This window comes from Zophobas morio, unplaced genomic scaffold (assembly GCF_036711695.1).
Source record: "Zophobas morio isolate AGI-343-1 ecotype UQ-CSIRO unplaced genomic scaffold, CSIRO_AGI_Zmor_V1 ptg000019l, whole genome shotgun sequence".
NCBI classification, from domain to species: domain Eukaryota; kingdom Metazoa; phylum Arthropoda; class Insecta; order Coleoptera; family Tenebrionidae; genus Zophobas; species Zophobas morio.
In genome coordinates this window covers 99,927-120,446 of record NW_026972124.1, presented here as the reverse complement: position 1 = coordinate 120,446, position 20,520 = coordinate 99,927, and the positions used below count along the sequence as shown (strand labels likewise).

Sequence of the window (20,520 nt, the reverse complement as noted above, 5' to 3'; positions counted from 1 at the left end):
AGCATAAGAGGGGAAATGGATTTCCAGCAACAAGGAATCACCGAGGTACCAATGAAAGGCGACAAAAACAAGGACAAAACAAAGACCGACAAGAGAGCTCAAAAGGTGAAACAGTCTACACGGGTAACAGTAACGCCGGAAAATGGAAATGTAAATGTTGTGGGAATATGCACTCGGGACAGCAAAAATGTAGGTATAAAAATTACACATGTAATATTTGCAAAAAAGTGGGACACTTAGCTAAGGTTTGCTAGAGTAACAGAACGCAAAATAGCTTAGAAGTTAATTTAGGTAAGGTAGAGATAAATACGCTTAATGTAGACAATCAACAACCACATAACATTGTCAACCAGTTCCAGTTAAATGAGGTTAAATTTAAGGATGGTAATCCAGTATATTTACCTGTAAATATTAATGATATAGAGTTGTCACTATTAGTAGACTCTGGAGCGGCAGTTTCAGTAATTAGTGAACAGAGCTATTTCAAATATTTTGTTAATACGCAGTTAAGAGAAAGCAGCATTAGGCTGAAAACTTTTTCAGGTTGTCTGATTGAGCCTGTGGCAATATTTTTATAGAAATAGAGCACAATAATATAAAGCATGGTAATTTTAAATTAGAGATTATACCAGACAATGTAGGGATAAACGATATACTTGGTCGAGATTTTTTGAAATTATTCAAATATAGGTTAGTGAAAGAAAACGAACAAATGAACAGTTTAGATGTAAACACAATAGTCAACAAAATGGCAATAGAGTTTAAGGATGTATTTAGCTCAAAGTTAGGAGTTTATAAACATAAAATTTTCAAGTTGCAGATGAAGGACACGGCTGTTCCCATAGTCCTAAAACCCCGACCCGTCCCATTAGCGCACAAGGAGAAGATTGAAGCAGAGTTAAAACGACTAGAAGATGCAGGTGTTATAGTCCCGACTGAAAGCAGTGAGGGGGGCACACCATTAGTTCCAGTCCTCAAGAAAGACGGTGGAATACGATTATGCGGAGACCATAGGGTGACGGTAAATAAACACATACAGGAGGTCAGATACCCTCTGCCTCTCATTGATGAGTTATTTGCAAAGTTGAATGGAGGTAAAACCTTCTCAAAAATAGATTTGAGCAATGCGTACAACCAATTAGTTCTAGATGAAGAATCTTCAAAGGTCTTAACATGGAGCACGCACAAAGGCTTCTATAAAGTGACCAGATTACCTTTCGGAATAACCACAGCCAGTGCCTTATTTCAGAGGACCATAGAACAAACGTTACAAGGGCTAGATGGCGTGGCTAATTTTCTAGACGATATAATAATAACGGGAACGTCCACTGAGGAACACGAAAAAAATTTAAGGGCAGTGTTTGCTAAACTAAGTAATGCAGGATTTAAGATCAACTTAAACAAATGCAAATTCTTTCAAAAAGAAGTAAGCTTCTTAGGACACACAATCACTCAAGAAGGCATTAAGAAAAGTGACAATAAAATAATGGCAATATTAAAAGCCCCCACAACAGCCACCCACAACAGCCACCCAAGTAAAAAGCTTCGCAGGTATGGTGAACTACTACAGTAAGTTCACACCTAGACTTGCTATACTAATGCGTCCTATATACGATCTACTTAAAAAGAATGCCAGATTTGTATGGACAAACGCGTGTAATCAAGCATTCGAAGAAATAAAGAAGATTATCGCATCAGACGAAGTATTAATACACTTTAACCCAAAACTACCGATAGTTTTGACCACAGATGCGTCCAACGACGGTGTGGCAGGAGTGCTAACTCACAAATTAGGAAACGGCGACACGAAACCCATTGGGTTTGTATCCAGAACGTTGAGCATAGCGGAAAGGAACTACGCAGCCATCGACAAAGAAGTCTTGGCGATAGTGTGGGCTATCAAGAAATTTTCATTCTACTTGGTAGGAAAATCGTTTACGATAGAAACTGACCATAAACCGCTAGTTTCTCTGTTTGACAAAGAAAAGATGGATTTTATTTTTGTCCGGATTCAGTTATAACATTCAATACATAAAGGGAGCGAATAACAGAGTAGCAGATATGTTATCGAGACACCCAATAGATGCAGAATCAGGGACAGAGGAACAAGCAGTGCCGACAGTCAATCTAATCATATCAGAAGGTATTCCAATTGATGCTGAAACCATACACAAAGAAACCGTAAAGGACACAACTTTAAAACAAATCCACAAGTTCGTAATGAACGGTTGGCCAGAGAAGATAAACGATGAAAAGTTAATCCAATTTTCAAGAAGGAAACAACAGATAACGACCGAGGGAGGATGTTTATTATGGGGCGACAGGATAATTATACCAGAAGTACTAAGGAAGAGACTGCTAGAGGAATTGCATGCATTGCATCTAGGCATTGTTAAAATGAAATCAATAGCACGGTCGTACTTTTGGTGGCCCAACATGGACAAACAAATCGAGCTCATCACCAAAGCATGCAAGGCATGCATCATCACAGGAGACGATCCCCGGAAGACAGTACGAACACCCTGGCATCAAAGCTCAAAGCCATGGGAGAGAGTACATGTGGACTACCTCGGGCCAATAAAAAACGACTATTATTTTGTGATGATTGATAGCTTCTCCAAATGGCCGGAGATATTTAGAACGAAGAGAATGACGGCGGAAGTGACGATTCAAAAATTAAGAGAAAGCTTCTGCAGATGGGGAATTCCCGAAACCCTAGTGTCCGACAATGGAACTCAACTAGTCTCAAACGAAGTGGAAAAATTTCTGGAAAGAAATGGAGTACATCACGTAACAAGCCCTCCTTATCATCCCGCGTCTAACGGCGCAGCGGAGAATACAGTAAAATCTTTTAAGCGAGGAATGAACTCTGCGCTGCTGGATCCGAAAAACGCAGGGGTAGATCCGGATGTGCTAGTTGCCAGGTATTTGCTATTGTATAGGAACGCAGTACATAGCACCACAAAACAAAGACCGGCTAAGTTGTTGATAAATCGGCAAGTAAGAACGTTATTCGATATATAGCTAACGAAGGAAAGAGAAATCTGAGCAAGCCAGAACACCAGAAATTTGCAATCAATGAAAAAGTGTTCATTAGAGATTTCAGGGATTCCAATAAAATGAATTGGATCGAAGCCATAGTCACGAAGCAGATTGGCTCAAAAATATATGAAATGAAAATAGGTGACAACGGCAGAACAACCAGAAGGCACATAGATCACATAAAGAAGTACATCCCCACCAAAGAGACAGAACAACAGCCACGAAAACCTCGCTCAAAACAACCTGCGGAAAACTGCAACAGAGAGAGGTTGACAATTGCGTGTACTCCGAAACCTCCTGTGCCTCCTGTACGAAATCCCAATTTCATTATATGGTGTTATTTGTTTAGTTTATTACAGTAAAGGTGTGATACGTTAGGTAACAGACTTAGAGGGGAGGATTGTAATGTATTAGTTATTTTAGTGCCAACAGTTGGCAGCATTTAGGTTGGTCTCTTGGGCATTACGTTAGCGTCGGGAGAAAAGAAAAATACAATGTAACAGAAATAGTTATTCACCCTCAAATGTAATGTTATTAGTAGTTGATTAATAAAGTGTTTTAAATAAGTAGTAGAGACACTACACATGTAATATCCTACCTGACCCCATTTCCGTTTTATCCACGGTTTTATCTCTTTGATGAGTCTTCTTGTCCACTTACCATTTGGAGAAGCGTTCCATTCATTTTGCCATTGGTTTATTGTTTCTTCTCGAATGTCATCTCCATTATGTACGTCTCTAGGTGCCGTTCCTGGGCTGACCACCATGTCCTGTTTACCTTTCGAGCAAAACAAGGATCTTCTCTCTGCTGCCAATAGATGTAAGGGTATAAGACCCGCCACCACCAACAGCGCATCAGTGGATGTGGTACAATAAGCATTGCACGTTCTAAGTGCCATTATACGTTGTACCGACTTAATTTTGTTTTTGGTCCTCTCTGTTTGCATGGCCCTTTCCCAGATCGGGTACCCATATACAACGATTGACTGTGTTGCCATGGCCAATACTCTCGTCTTTTGGGATCCAGGTCCCCGTATGTTAAGCAAAATTATGCATAGGGCTTGTAACATGAAAATGTTACGACGATTTGAATAGCGCGCGCATTTAGAGAGTAGGGGGGTAGGAGATGGAAGGTTCGAGAAGAACGAGGCTTCGGTTTTGAGACGGCGACGAGAGAAGGTCGAGAGAAAAAGACACGGAAGTTTTGGGGTGTCGTTGTTCACAAAAAAGGGGTGAAAAGTTAGTGCCAAGGAGAGGTGTCATCCTGTCATCCTGGTAAGTCTGTCGAACCGCCGACCTGGAGGTGAATTAACCGCGTTCATGGACTGCTAAACGCTACAACCAACGGAACCCCTGCCCACCACATTTTTTTTCATTTCGAGTCATAGTTTTGTTTTATAATGTAATTAGTCGATTTAATTTAATTTGTATAAATAAAAAGAGCATTGGTGAAGTTGGGTGGTCTCAGTCCCCCAACCCTCCTTTCCATCATAACGACTGAGTGGCGCCCTACTATTTTTGGTTAGTTAGAGTTTAGCAACGAAGTTGAATCCAAGGTAAGTGCAAACACCACGAGAAGAACCCGCTCTGCGAAAGCAGCACCGGCGTGAAAAAAAATAAGAGGTTATAGGCTTTTGCTGTTTTACGCGTTTTCTCGCATGCAACCTCTATGTGCTTCCCAAAGTTTAGCGAACGGTCTAGTGTAATGCCTAAGTATGTGGTATTTTTACTGCTTATAATTGTGTCTTGTCCAAATTGAATTCAATGTCCTCGATTTTTCTTTTCTTGTTGAGTATTATGGCCGTGGTTTTCTCTGTCGCCGGTTCTAATTTATTTCTCTTCAGTCTCAGGTAGATAGAGTGTAGCACTTCGTCGGCTTTGATCATTAGCTCTGTTGGGTCCTTCGCCGTCACGGACACTGCCAAGTCGTCGGCATAGCAAATCAACTCGACGTCTTCTGGCGTATTTATGGCCATTATATCGTCGTATAGTACGTTCCACAGAGACGGTCCAAGGACCGATCCCTGCGGAACGCCCCCTCCCAACTTGCTTGATGCAGTTTGCCGCTAGGAGAACATTTCGGTCGGTAAGATATGATTCTATCAGGTTAATCAGGTATCCTTTGAGTTTTTTCTGTTTCATCCTCTTGATAATAAGCTCCCAAGACGCAGTATTGAAAGCATTCCGTATGTCTATTTATATCAAGGCGTTCCATTTTCCTGAGCCACCAGCTCGTCTTGCGTTTTCCACAACCAGATTCACGGCATCTATGGTGGTTTTGTCCTTTCTAAAGCCAAACTGTTTTTCATGAAAATCTCCGCGTTTCTCTATTTCTTCTAATAGCCTGCTATTTATGAGGTTTTCATAAACTTTTGCGATGGTATTTATAAGGCATATCGGACGGTATTTATTTGGTTCGTTTGGTGACATCTTGGGCTTCTCGATTAGTATCAATTTTGCGCATTTCCAACTAACTGGAAAGACATTCTCACGCAGCGAGTTGTTAAACAAGGTTTGGAAGTAGCCAAGGTTATTTCTGATTATCGATTTGGTAGCCTCGGGTGGCAGACCGTCGGGGCCTGGGGCTTTTCCATCTTTTAATTTGTTGCATGCTGATATACTTCGTCTTCCGTGAAATTCTCTCCATATCGTAACTCTTTGACCTTCTTTCTTTCTGGCGCCTTTTGTTTTTCCTTCATCAAGAATAACTTTTTAAATTCACTTTCTTTTTCTTCTAGTGTCAATGTTGTCTTTGGGTTAGTCACTTTCATTTGTGCCTTTATAATTCTATATCCTCGTCTAGTGTCTGGCACAGGGTCGCCCAAGCTTCCCTTTTTTCGTTACATATGGCAAATCTCGCTCTGTATTCTATTTCGAGTTTCTCTCTGGTTTCTTGTACTTTCTCCTTCTGGTACTTCCTTCGTTTTTTCTTAGTCTTCGCTATTTTTTCTTGTATGTCGTCTGTCCACCAGTTAGGCATTTTTTGCCCTTCTTCGCATTTCATTTATTTTTCGTATTGGTGGTTGTTTAAATCCTAAATTTAAACAATAATTTCTAAAATTTAAATTTCCTCTTTACGTCACCAATAAGAAGGTCAAGACCAACGACGCGAATGTAGAACGCTGAAACATGGAATTGCAAGCACAAGAACTACGAAACGCTGACCACCGCAAGAGCACCATCGTCAGCATTACGAAGACAGCGGTAATGGAACAAAAGAAAATACAAGAAACTGGGACGCAATATAAATTCATATGTCTTATTACCTTTAGTTTAGAACCACTCACACGCTGTAAATAGTTAGTTTTGTATAAATAAGTTAGGTTGTTTTGAATAAAATCAGTATTAAGCTTTATTGGCTTTTTACTCACTCCCACAATTCTACCCCAGAATTGTTCATGGTCCTTCGAGCCATTACTGAACCAGGTGCCACCTTCCAAGTCTAAAAATTAGGGCTGTGAGACTGCAGTCCAGTGGCACCTTCCTTAACATAGGCACCATTTCCAAGTCTACAATTTTCGGACCGTGAGACTGCGGTTCGGTGGTGTCTATTCCTTTTTACCCAGTGGCACCTTCCAAGTCTACAAACTCGGGCTGTGAGACTGCAGTCCAGTGGCACTACTCCTTTTTTTTTACTAGAACACCATTTCCAAGTCTACAATTTTCGGGCCGTGAGACTGCGGTTCGGTGGTGTTCATCCCCTAATCCGGTACCATTTCCAAGTCTACAATTTCGGGCTGTGAGACTGCAGTCCGGTGGTACCATCCTTACACAAGCACCACTTCCGAGAGAAATTTCGGTCGGCGGTGCCCTTTATCCCCAGCACGCCTTCGCAAAATTAAGGGTGCAAGAAAAAATTCGTCATGGAAGAATTCAACAAGAAAGCCAAAGAGCAAGAGGATTTGGGGAAGAAAATTCAAACTCTCCTAACCAACGCGAGGAAAGACCCCTCAAAAAGAAAAACCCAGAATTGGCGATCCAAAAGAGCAGAGCAACTCCAAGAACTTTGGAATGAGATTCAGCAAAACCATGAAGAATTGAAGGTACTAGGGCCCACCCTCAAAACTACCCACAATTATTTCGAGGTGAAGTATTTTGAACAGCTAAAAGCGTTGCACGAAGATGCGAAGAAATACCTCGAGTCAGTTCAGACGTCGCCCGACGTCGACCCGGAACAAGAAGCCCGCATCCGACGTCAACTATTCAGACTACAGAAAATATCCACCGAGCTGACCAAGATAAAGAGCGATTTAGATCAGGACTACAGCCGAGCCAGGTATGAACTTCTAGCCGAAAAAATCCAAGGTCAGTGGAGAAGCATCATGGAACTGCATGAAGAAATCTACGTCCATGAAAGGGAATTCGAAGACAAATATTTCGCTGACGAAATGTACGAGAAGGCTGAGGACAGGTACGAGGTTGTGGTCGAAAAACTGAAAGGAAAAATCCAGTCCCCGTCCGCCCATCAACAGGAGAAACCAAACATCCAATTACCCCAAATTAAGCTTCCAACGTTTAGCGGGAATTATGAAGATTGGCCCACTTTTCACGATCTATTCAGCAAAGTCATTCACAAAAATACATCGCTCTCCAACATTGAAAAGATGCAGTATCTGAAGACGTACATCAGAGATGAGCCCAGCAGAATCATTCAACATCTCCAGATAACAGAAAATAATTACCAAACTGCATGGGAGCTGCTGGCAAAAAGATTTAGCAACGTAAGGCTTACCGTAAGTAAGTTGTTAGACAAAATTTTGGATCAGCCAAGGATGCACGAAGAATCTGCAGAAAAGCTGAAAAAATTACATGACACGACAAAAGAATGTCTAGAAGCATTAAACAATTTAGACATTCAGACCGACACGTGGGGACCAATACTCACCAAAATAGTCTCTCAAAAATGGGACACAGAAACAAATAGGCTGTATGAACAGTCATTGACCAACCCACACGATATGCAGGAATTCGAGAAGATGATGGAGTTCCTGCAAACAAGATTTCTATCTCTCGAGATAATTACGGCAAAGAAAGAAGATGCCGAGTTTAACAAAGTGGAAACAATTTCCAACTTAAAATCATGCAGATATTGCCAAGAGTGCCATTCAATTTACGAATGTCCTGACTTCCAAGCCGAATCGCCAGAAGACAGATGGAGATTCATAAACAACGAACAGCTGTGTACGAACTGCCTAAGCCACGATGCAGGCAAACAATGCTTCAGCACAGCATCATGCCACAAATGCAAAAGAAGGCACCATACATTATTACACAACGACCGAAGAAGCAACCCAAAGGTCAACCAGCAAAAAACATTCGACTCAACAAACAAACAAACTCCAAACTCTGGAGAGAACTCAACGAAGAAAATTCAAAGCCATGTAGGCATTGAAAACAAACAGGTACTTCTGGCCACAGCGCTAATAAGAGTACGAACAGCAAATGGGACCTACGAATACCTACGAGCCCTTATTGACCCGGGATCACAGGCATCGCTCATAACAGAAGAGGCTGCAACACTCTTGTCGCTACCCAGAGAGCGCATTCAAGCTGATATAACTGGACTTGGAGGAGAAATACCGAATAAATCAAACTCCAAAATTAGAGTCGAGTGCGCTCCACGATTTTCGAGTGATTTCACACTCACAACAGACCTACTGGTACTACCAAAAATTACAGAATCTCTACCAGAAGAAGACATCGAAACAGATCTTCGGATGTGGCAGAATCATATCATCGCGGATCCAGTCTTCCAAGATAAGGGCCCGATTGATGTATTGCTGGGCGCGGGTGAATACCGCAACATAATACTAAACGGTATTCAAAAAACAAACGATGGTTTAATGGGTCAAAAAACAGAATTCGGATGGATCTTGTCCGGTACATTAATAAAAGAAGAAAAAAGAAACAACAAACGCATAACAGTCAAAAGCATGATGACAAGAAAAGAAAATCGGCAAGCTGCAGGAATTGTGAAACCTGCTTCAAGACCAAAGCAAAATCCACCAACACTTCGAAAAATGGCATCAGTTCCAGTCACACCCAAACCTACCACACGGCCGGTGGTGGCAAATTTGGCTCCACCAAAAATCCAGCAACAGTTAACACCAAAAAAAGAAGCCATGGTCCAGGCTCAACACACCAAAAGAATTAGAAAAGGAATAAGAAGAAATACAGTCCGAACTTCAAAAAACAACGTGGCCAAAAATAACGCTGCTCACTATAAGATTCAACGACATCATCAGAAGCAACGTCCTAACAATTATCACGGCTGCAATCTGGGCAGCATGGTTCTTCATCATCGAAGAAAGCAGCGGACACAACCACGACCTCAAGAGGAGGCTGTCGAGATGAGACCCATTTACCCGCAAAGAGTACCCTAATATATTACCAATCCATACCATTGCGTTCCCAGTGCAACCCTTCTACAAACCCCATCGCCCCTGTCCATTTCGAGAGACCCAACATGTTTAAATCCTAAATTTAAACAATAATTTCTAAAATTTAAATTTCCTCTTTACGTCACCAATAAGAAGGTCAAGACCAACGACGCGAATGTAGAACGCTGAAACATGGAATTGCAAGCACAAGAACTACGAAACGCTGACCACCGCAAGAGCACCATCGTCAGCATTACGAAGACAGCGGTAATGGAACAAAAGAAAATACAAGAAACTGGGACGCAATATAAATTCATATGTCTTATTACCTTTAGTTTAGAACCACTCACACGCTGTAAATAGTTAGTTTTGTATAAATAAGTTAGGTTGTTTTGAATAAAATCAGTATTAAGCTTTATTGGCTTTTTACTCACTCCCACAATTCTACCCCAGAATTGTTCAGTGGTCATTGATTCGTTACATCCCGTAACGGTAGCCCTTCTATTTCGTGTTTCCTTCTGAAATACTTTGTTTAGGATTGTCAAGTCTGCCTTACTGAATTTCCATCTATTGTTTTTCAGTTTTGTATTCGAGATTTTCAATATTATAAACTGGTGGTCGCTTGGACAGAATTCCTCACCTAATTCCAACCACTCAGGGTGTTCGGCCATTGTCTTATTGCAAACGAGAGTCAGGTCCACATATGAAATTCCGTTGTGTCTTATCAGAGTCGGTTTCTTCCCATCATTAAGAATATTTAAGTTCAGAGCATACGTCCAGTCTAACATTATCGTCCCTTTTTCGTTTGTTTTGTTTCCACCCCAGTAGGGGTGTTTTGCGTTAAAATCACCCGTGATGACCACTTTTTTCTTTTGTCTATTTCTCTTTTCTAGGTCTTTTCTTACCTCGCTTAAACTTTCTGTGAGTACCGAAGACGGATCATTCGGAATGACGTATACGCTATATAGGATATATTCTGCAAGTTCGACGCATACAAAGCTCAGACCAGTATCATATTTCATAACTGTGTATAATTGACTAGAGTAGACGATTTCCACTGCGCCTGGTTCATTTGCATACATATTCCTATTTCCTGTTTTGCATATATTTCTATTTGGTTCACTAAAGACGATAAAATCGCTTCGTGTCTTTACTGACAGAGCTGTGGCTATATCATGCCCAGCCCTGCTTCCGTTGGCATTTATTTGTAGTAAGGTGAAAGCGATTACGCGTTCTCCTTGCCAGCCTCTCTCTTCCTGAAGCATCTAGTTACTTCTACCGTTTCTTGCAGTTTACACATCTGCAGGCCGACTCGTATTTTCCCTAACTTCAGGAGGCGTTTTGCGTCTCTTTTTCCCAGAGTTACCGTAGTTATTCTGCTATCTCTTCCGGTCGGTCTCATGGATTTGACTTTTACTTCCTCTGCGTTTTGTACACAAGAGTTGTTTACGACGGCGTCTCTAACCTGTATTTCGTCGGCCAGATTATACAGGGCTTTCACATGTATTGTTATGCGTTGCACGTCGTCTAGTGTTCTCACTCTACAGTTTTGCACTATTTTCGCTACTGCCTCTTTGACCGATTTTGCATTGTCCTTCAACTTAATCAGTACCTTGCCTTGGATTGTCTTTTTCACCTGAAGTATTTTGTTTTTCGTTTCTTCGTCTTTCAGCTCTTCTTTGAGCTTCTTCAGTGTTTCGGCGTATGTTATTTCTACATCGCCACTTCCATTTTCGATGAGCACTGCTTCTCCTCTTTTCCTGGTTAAATTCCCCTGTTCTTTGCTGCTGCTCATTATTTTAACCTCACACTGAGAACCGTGAAATACTGCCTCTGTCAACTTTATCATTGTTTCTTCCCTGACATCCTTTGGATTCTGAATAACAAAATTTTTGTTGTCTTGTTTCTCAACAAATTGCTTGAATTCTTTCAAAATCTCATACAAACCTTCTTGTCTTTTGTATTCGTCTTCCGTGGGGTCGTAGAAGGCTCCTAAAATATTTTTCTTCTTGACATTTGTTCCCACCTTTGTTCTAAGTGTCGTCACTTGTTCTACAGCCACTATTCTTCCTCCGCTACAGTCATACCCTTCTCCTTCCGTTAATTCGGGGAATCTCTTTAAAATTCTTTTTTCGTTATTGTCCCTCATGTTTGTCTTATTTTCGAGAATGAAGGTTATGTTATCCGCTTTACACTGTAAAATGTCTAAATACTCTAATTTTGTGTTCGTAAAGCATTTACTGTGCCAATTCTTTTTACTTATCTTGACAAAATCCTCGTAGGTTTCTACGTTTTCGATATCTAGGTCTATCTCCGGTTCTGTATTATTCTCTTCCAAATTGTTTCTGCATTTCGTACATATAGTAGGTTTTTGTAACTGTTCTGATCTCGTTTCTGAGGCCACCATTTTTTGTTTTTCTTTCAGTTTTTCCACATCATTTTTCAATTTCAAATATTTCTCCTCTTGCTCTTTTTTGTATGCTTGGTACTCTTGTTTTAGGTTAATCAGTCCCAGGTTCTCGTATTTGTATTCTTCGATTACACCGCGCATTATGCTTGAGGCCTGTTTAACCCACCCTTTTATGTCTTTCTGGACATTCGTCTTGTCAATACTAAATTTCTCTATCTGGTCTATCTTCGTTTTTAGTTTTGTCAGATAGGCGGTCGGCTGGATATCTGATTGTTGGATGACCCTTGGACTTTCAGACATACGCTTTTTCTTCTTTTTTTGTTCATATATCTCTATAAGGGCTTCCGTCGTTCGTTTATGTTGGCTGTTACTCTCTTCTTCTTCCGACGTCGATATTTCGTACGTATGCATTACTTTTTTGTCAAAGTTCGCAACTGTAGGAGTTGAGCATAACGTCGTTGATTCTGCAATACCTGCTATGTGCACTTTTTGTCCATTTTTAGGTTTGCTCATGATTTGATTGTAAGAAATATAGCGCGTCGAATGGTAATAACTGCTATGTGTTAAAAATTCGCGGTTATTTTTAAATTAAAAAAGAAAAAACCTGCCATGTGTTGGTAGTCAAACAACCGCTCGAAATATCTGCTATGTGCATATAATACACACAGCATTTGCTAGTATTTGCTAAGAAAAAAACTGATTTTAGCAAATAACATATCCCCTAAGAAAATAGAGAGAAAGTGGGAGAGACTAGTACTTGCTAAAATAAGACAATTTTTGGGAAATGATATACTTTTTAAGAAAATAGAGGGTGAGTGGGCGGGGCTAGGATTGCATAAGTTAAATTTGCGATTAATAATCTATAAAACTAGAAACTCAATGTTTCCCTCTCAAATAAAGCCATTTAGAACAATTTCAATTTTTTTGGAAATTTTGGGGATTTTTGAAATATTTTCCCCGCATTTCTCAGTTATTTGACGACAAGTCGTCAAAAATATTTTAGATTCGTAATCTGCGAAAAATTATCTATAAGCCAACTATTTTCCGTTGGGTCAGATCGTCTTTTAACTGTTTCAGACAAAAAATTTTTGGAAATTACGAAAAATTTTTCTCATTTTTCTCGCTGATTTTCGGAAATAGTTGAAAAATAGTCGAAAATGTTAAAAGTGCGAAAATCTGTTTTATCTTATTAAATACTAGCCCCGCCTACCCGCCCTCTACTTTCTTGGAAGGTATGTGTTTTGTCAAAATTAGTCTTATCTTACAAGTACTATTTAATTATTGTTTAATATTTTATTTTGCCATTTCAATATATAATATAGTAGTTGCTAAGATAAGACTGATTTTGGCAAATGATATACCTCCTAGAAAAAATACAGGGCGGGTGGGCGGGCCTAGTACTTGCTTAGGTAAGACTGATTTTGGCAAATGACATATCCTACAAGGAAAGAGAGGGCGGGTGGGCGGGGCTAGTATTTGCTAAGAAAGAAACTGATTTTAGCAAATAACATACCCCCTAAGAAAATACAGAGAAAGTGGGAGGGACTAGTACTTGCGAAAATAAGACAATTTTTGGGAAATGATATACTCTTTAAGAAAATAGAGGGTGAGTCGGCGGGGCTAGGATTGCATAAGTTAAATTTGCGATTAATACTCTATAAAACTAGAAACTCAATGTTTCCCTCTCAAATAAAGCCATTTGGAACAATTTCAAATTTTTTGGAAATTTTGGGGATTTTTGAAATATTTTCCCCGCAGTTCTCAGTTATTTGAAGACAAATTGACAAAAATATTTTATATACGTAATCTGCGAAAAATTATCTATAAGTCAACGATTTTTATTAGTATTATTATTATTATTTTATTTTAATGTTTTTGTATTTTTGGTTTAAATAAAATAACTTTCCAATAAAAGTTGTTAATTATATTAATAGAGATTAATTTACATGTATTGTGAAATAAATGACATGTACAAAAGCTGAGCAATGAAAAATCTGCTATGTGAAAATTAGCAACATTAAATGAGTTTTAATAAACAACTGCACTAAAAACGTTATTTTCTGTAAACTAAATGTATCTTAAGCAAATTATTATTTTGTTAAGTGACTAAACCAAACGAACAAGGACTCCCTTTTTTTGTAAGCAGTTTATTGTGTTTCCTGAACAATTTTCAATTTTGCACATAGCAGGTATTGAAGAATCAACGACGAAACTTGCTTCATTCGTCGCCCCTGAATTCTTTCTTGGCGGTGTGCGCGAAATTGAATCTCTTCTCTCGAATGCGTTTTCTTTCTGAACTACTTTACTGTATAAACCCTCCTCTTTTCCTCCATCTGCTTTCTGACTTATAGCCGGTGGCAGATTTGTCTGTCCCACAGTAGCATCACTGAATACCTCGGCCTGCGGGTTTACCGGAGGTATTTGGCAGTCGCTGGCTGACGGTCGACTGTGGCCTGCCTTCACACCACTATCGTCGACCGGTACTGGGATATCCCTTCCCTGTACCCTAAACATGTCCTTTTTATCCGAGTCCATTACGCTTTGTTAACCGGGTATCCATCCCGGGCGGTTTAACCTCTAACCAGGTGAGCCGTCATCCATGTCCGTAGCCTGTTCCGTCACCCATTGCGCCTACAATGGTTCACTAGCCCTCCCTCTATGGGCCGCCACCTTGTCATGGTGAGGGAGCTTTTCACTAAGAGCGACCCATACTTGCTAGCTATCACTGTTTTCTTTATCAAGAGCCGATGCCAAGGTCGTCATCCATGTTTTTTATTTCTTCGGAGGTTGTCTCCTCCGCTGCTCTATTTGGTCCGCGACGGCTATTTTATTTCACTGTAACCCGCCGGCAAAGCCGGTGAGGGCTTCCCCTATCCGCCACCCCGGGGGGACGCGCCCAGTAGGAGTTTGGCTTCTCTTTTTTTTTTTTTTTTCAATGGAAGGGGAAACCCTCATGGGCACCAGAGACTTAGGTTCGATCGTCTCTGGTAGTGCCAGGACTCTTACCGGCTAAAACCCCTTCCTCGACCAGGTGTTCTCCTACCCCCCCGGAACCGCGTTAGCATTACTTCAGGGGGGTGGTTGGTCGTGACTTCTTCTTCTTCTTCTTATCTTCTTATCCTTTCCTGTCTTCTTATTTTTTTTTTATTGTCATGATTAAATCTGTCATCTTGTTTTTGTTTTTTTTTTAACAGTTTCTTCCGGTTTGTCGTTTTTTTTTTATTTTATTTATATCTGTGTCCCTTACTGATGCTGCTGCTCTTTCGTCTTTTTTTTTTTTTTCATTCAATCATCTCTCACTTCCTGTCTCCTTTCTCTCTCTCTCTCATACTCACATTTCGCTTTCATTACTGTAATTAACATCCGTTCTATTATCTTCCATCCTTCTTCACTCTCCAACATCTTCTCAACCATGTTATCAACATTCACCCTCATGCCCAATTCTACTTCACATTCTTCTCTCTCTCTCGTCCATCTGTGACAATCAAAAATCGCATGCTCTACATCTTCTTCCACTCCTTCCTCGCAATACCAGCAAGCTGAGCATTCAATCTTGCCTATCTTCTTCAGATAGGCCCCAAAACTCCCGTGACCAGTGAGCACTTGGGAGGTGTAGTGGTTAACCTCCCCGTGCCCCCTGTCGACCCATTCAGTGAGGTTCGGGATTAGCCGCCTTGTCCAGGCGGCCTTCTCCGTCTGCCTCCACCTTTCGCACCACGCTTGCATCAGATCCTTTCTCGCCTCACCTTTGCATGCCACTGAGGGAGCCGAGTTCCTCCCTCACCCTTTCGTTCTTCCTCCTCTTCCATTCCTGGAGACGCTCTTCCGCCAGCAAATCCAGCGGAGGGACCCCAGCCAACACGCACAGTGCCTCCCCGGACACCGTGCGATACGCACAGCACACTCGCAGAAGCATGTTTCTCTGGACACCCAGAAGCATCTGTCGATACTTCTGTATGCGGTATCCATCGATCCACACCTCCGCCCCATACAACAGAATCCCATGAACGACACTGCACAACACTCTCCTTTTGCTCGCCCTGGGTCCTCCTACATTGGGTAGCAGTCGGCCCAGGGCACCCACAACCAACTTAACCTTCCGTACCACCCGTTCCACTTGCTCGGCCACCCTGAGGTTTCTTTGAAAATCCACCCCAAAGTACCTCACCGCTTCCCGGGTCTCTATCGCTCTACCTTCCATGCACACACTCATTCCACGTATCGTTCTCCGCCCTACCAAGAGCACCGCTTCGCTCTTCTCGGGTGCAAGTGAGAGACCGTTGTCCCCCATCCATGCACCCACGAGCCGCAGTGCTTCTTCGGTCCTTTCTCTCAGGTCCTCTTCATTCTTACCTATCACAATCACAGCTAAATCATCCGCGTACCCGATGAGCTTTACCCCATCGGGTACTTCCATTCTTAAAACCTCGTCATAAAATATGTTCCACAGGAGCGGCCCCAAGACCGACCCCTGCGGAACCCCGGCAGTCATTTCAAATTCACCCATCCTCGTTTGAACCACTCTATCGCTCAGGTAGGACCGCACCACGTTCACGAGATACGGCTCCACCCCCATACTTACCAGACGTTCCAGAATCCCCCTCCACGATACCGTGTTGAAGGCATTCCGGACGTCCACAGTCACCATCACACAAAACCGCCGAGTACCCCATGTACCTACGTTTGCTCCTCTAGCGTACTCCCTTGCATCCATCATGGCGCCGATCGTCGATCGTCCAGCCCTGAATCCATACTGCGTCTCCGCCAGACCACCGAGCCTCCGAACGTCGTTCCTCAGTCTCGCGGCCAACATTCCCTCGTACAGCTTGCCCATCCCGTTCAGCAGACAGATGGGCCTATATTTCGCATTCTCTCCTTCCTTTCTTTCTTTCTCTATCAGCACCAATCTCGCCACCTTCCATTCTTTGGGAACAACCCCTTTCTCCAGACATCTATTCATGACCTCCAGACATTCTTTTCCACATTCTTTGGCATATGTCTTACATACCTCTGGTGGTATCTTGTCCGGACCCGGCGCCTTGCCCTTTCTCAGCCTCCCGGCCGCCTCCTGCAGCTCTTCGGGGGAGAAGGCTGGCACCTGTCCGTCCACCACCAGATCCGTCCACTCTAGAGGCCCGTGCTCGGGAAAGAGCTTACGGGCTTCCTCCATTACATTCTCACCACACGCAGTACCGCTCATTCCTCTTCCCATCCATTTAGTTACTATCTTGTATCCTTCTCCCCACACATTCCTATCTACTTCCTCACATACTCTCTTCCATTCCTTTTCTTTTGATCTTTTTATGATCAGCGTCAGTTCCTTTTTGTTTTGTCTGTACTCCTTGCCTTTTTCGGTCGCTATTTCTGTGTCTCTTTCCTTTTTTTTGCACCTCATCCACTCCCGTCTCTTTCTCAAGCATTCCTTCCTTTTTTCCGCAATCTCTTCCGTCCACCAATACACTCCTTTTCTTTTCCCCATGCATCCCTTTTTTTTTAAACCCTATCGCACGTTTCCTCTAGCACTCTCTTCGTCTCACACACCAGGTCCTTGCATTTATCCATCGTCTTCACCCTCTCCTTCATCACCTCAGCCAGTCTTTCCATCTTCTCTTCTGCAACACTCCATCCCCGTTCCTTCATTCTGTCCTCTCCTCTCTCACACTCTCCTGTCATACCCAGCACCCATACTATGTCCTGGTGATCGCTCAAATTCTCCTGTTCTAGCACTCTCCACTCTTTCATTCTTCTAGCCACCCCTTCCGTGCTGAGGGTCAGGTCGATGTGCGACTTCTGAGCACCTCGCAGGAAGGTGGGGGCATTTCCGCAATTGTGACATACCATACACCTCTCAGCCATCCAGTCCTCAAGCAAACTACCTCGCAAATCATTCGTTATGGGGGAGCCCCACAGGGGTGACTTCGCATTGAAGTCCCCTGCGACCACCACCTCCCCCTCCCATTTGTTCACACTTTCACCTAGATCACCCAGGAACTTTGTATATCTCTCAATACCAGTATTGGGAGATATATAGCATCCATACAATACCCATTCATTAAACTTGATCCATACAAAACCTTCGCCCTTCCCAAACTTCTCTCCCCTTTCATGTCGTCCAAACACTCTCACCGCTACATCCTCTCTCACATCCGTCATCCACTCCACCCCTTTCACTCTCTTTTTGTTGGGTTCAGACACTACCAGTTCATTCACTCCTTCCTCTTGCACCGTCTTCCACATCACGTCCATTGCCACTCCCTTTTAACGCATTTCTGAATGCATCACATGCGCCGCTCCCGACTTTGTGTCCTACTTTTCCTACTTTTCCACACAGCGGGCACTGTGCTTCTTCTCTGCATGTTTTTTCGAAGTGTCCTTCTCCTGCACATCTACGGCATTTTTGCGATCTGTCTTCTCCTTTACAGTCTTTAATTTTATGGTCATATGCCCAGCATCGGTAACAGTGTGTCACTACTACTCTTTCTTGGATTTTGCAGTTGCCTAATCCAATCCTGATACGGTCAGCTTGTATTATCTTTCCGCGTCTTTTTCTTCTGCTTGAATGGTTACCGTCTGGTTCCCAGTCCTGTCGGGTCTTCTTGATTTTATTACTAGCGCATCATTAGTTTGTATCATTCCTGTGTATACTATTGCGTCCCTAATTTCTGCTTCTTCTGCGGACGGTTCTACATACCTCAGGTGTAATATCTTGGTCCTGTAAGCCTTTAGCTGTTTAACATTTTGCCCCCTGGGACTTGACCTGACCTGACCTGACCTGACCTAACCTGACCTTTTTTTTCTGATGGAGGGGAAACCTGTTCATCCAGGCGCCTCCCGCTGGATGTCAATTGCGGGGGGGAGTGTGGGGTTCTCCACCCATCTTGAGTGGCGTACCCATTAAAACCCCTCCTTTCCTTCACCAGGATCACCCTAGTCCAACCTCCCTTCGTGTTCTCCGTCCACCTTTTTTGCCAGATTTCTATAATTTCTTGTCTTTCTTTCGTTCGGATTTCTTGTGTAATCCTTCCTGTCTTGGATTTATGGTACAGGGTTTTTCTTTCTAGGGCTAGTAGATCTAGAGGAGGCTCCGCTGTCACTACTTGGAGGGCTGCTGTTGACACCGTCCGATACCCACTTGCAATCTTTAGGAGACTTTTTCTTTGTGTTCTTTCCAGCATCATTCTGTATTTTGCGAACTTCATCGCTTCTAGCCACCCTGGAGCGCCATATAGGATTATCGAATTTGCAAGTCCATTTAGAATAATTTTTCGAGCTCTACTACCTGGTCCACCACTATTTGGCATAAGCCGACTTAATGTGGATATGGCTTTCTCAGCTTTCCCCACAGCATAGATAACGTGTTCACCAAAAGTTCTTTGTTGGTCTATTACGATACCTAAGTATTTTAGTTTTTTTCTAGGTTTAATTTCATGATCTTTTATTCTGAACATGACCATGCCTCTTGCTCTAGGGCTTGCTAGTATAACTGCCTCTGTTTTCTGCATTGCAAGTTCCATTTCGTGGATCTGCATCCACTCAGTAACTCTAAAGAGAGCTTTTTCTGCAAGAAACTCTAATTGATGTTGGGTATCTGCAGTAACTACTAGTACTACTACTGCCAAGTCATCCGCAAAGCCTATAAATGTAACTCCATTGATTTTTATTTCCAAAATGCTGCTTGTTGTGCTGTTCCACAAGAAGGGCCCGAGCACTGACCCCTGTGGGACTCCTGCAGACATCTCTTGTGTTATTTTGTTACATATAACTTTTCTATTGTTAAAATAACTTATGATGAGATCGATTAAATATGGCGATATATTTCTTTCCTTTAGTTCCCTTACAATTTGTGACCATGGAGCACTATTAAAGGCGTTTTTCACATCTAGAGTTATTAACACGCACCACATTTTCCTTCTATTCTTTGATTGGTTTTGCGTTTTTTCAGCAATATCCAATACTTTCCTTATTGCATCGACCGTGGATTTCCCTGCTCGGAAGCCATACTGATTTTCGGATAGATCTCTCTTGTGTTGTAACTCTTGGTTTATTCTTGCTACTAAAAGTTGTTCGAATAATTTGCTTACGCAACTTAACAAGCAAATCGGCCTATATGTTGTTGGAGCTTTGCCAGTTTTGGGGATCAGAATTACTTTTCCCGCCTTCCACCTTTCCGGGAAAATTTAATGGCGTAGTAGATCATTCATAATGTTTAAGAGAAGTTCCGGAGAAATGTCAGTTGCTATTTTGGTTGCCTCTGGCGATATCTTATCCAATCCAGGGGATCTCTTATTTTTCAGTCTCTTACTGGCTGCTAATAATTCTTCCTTACTGAAGTTTTGTCCCTTATCTATTTGAAAGATTTCTGTTAATTTTTTATTCTTCTTTGGGAACAGTTGCTGTAAGGTTTTTCTTATCTCACATTCCGGAAGTGCATATCTAATCGGGGGGGATCTTTAATTGCCTTGTTACAATGTTGTAGCCTTTTCCCCACAAGTCATCGTCCAGGTTTTTACATGTATCTGACCAGAATTGTTTTTTACTTTTTTGAATTAACATTTTGAGATCTTTTTTTAATGCTTCGTAGGCTTTTTTAAGGTTTATTTTGACATCATTGCTTGTGTTTTTTTTTCCTATTTCCTCTCGTTAGGTTTCTCCGTGCTAGAATGCATTCTTTCCTCTTTATCTCTATTTT

General features: G+C 42.0%; 1 protein-coding gene across 1 annotated transcript; it reads left to right on the top strand.

Moving 5' to 3' along the window:
* The first annotated feature begins 748 nt into the window (after positions 1–748).
* On the top strand, positions 749–3,412 carry LOC135131153 (uncharacterized protein K02A2.6-like). Its single transcript, XM_064058732.1, has 5 exons — positions 749–1,569; positions 1,637–1,922; positions 1,984–2,924; positions 3,002–3,350; positions 3,392–3,412. Exons 1-5 carry the CDS (start codon positions 749–751, stop codon positions 3,410–3,412), a joined length of 2,418 nt encoding a protein of 805 aa, XP_063914802.1.
* The last annotated feature ends 17,108 nt before the right edge of the window (positions 3,413–20,520 follow it).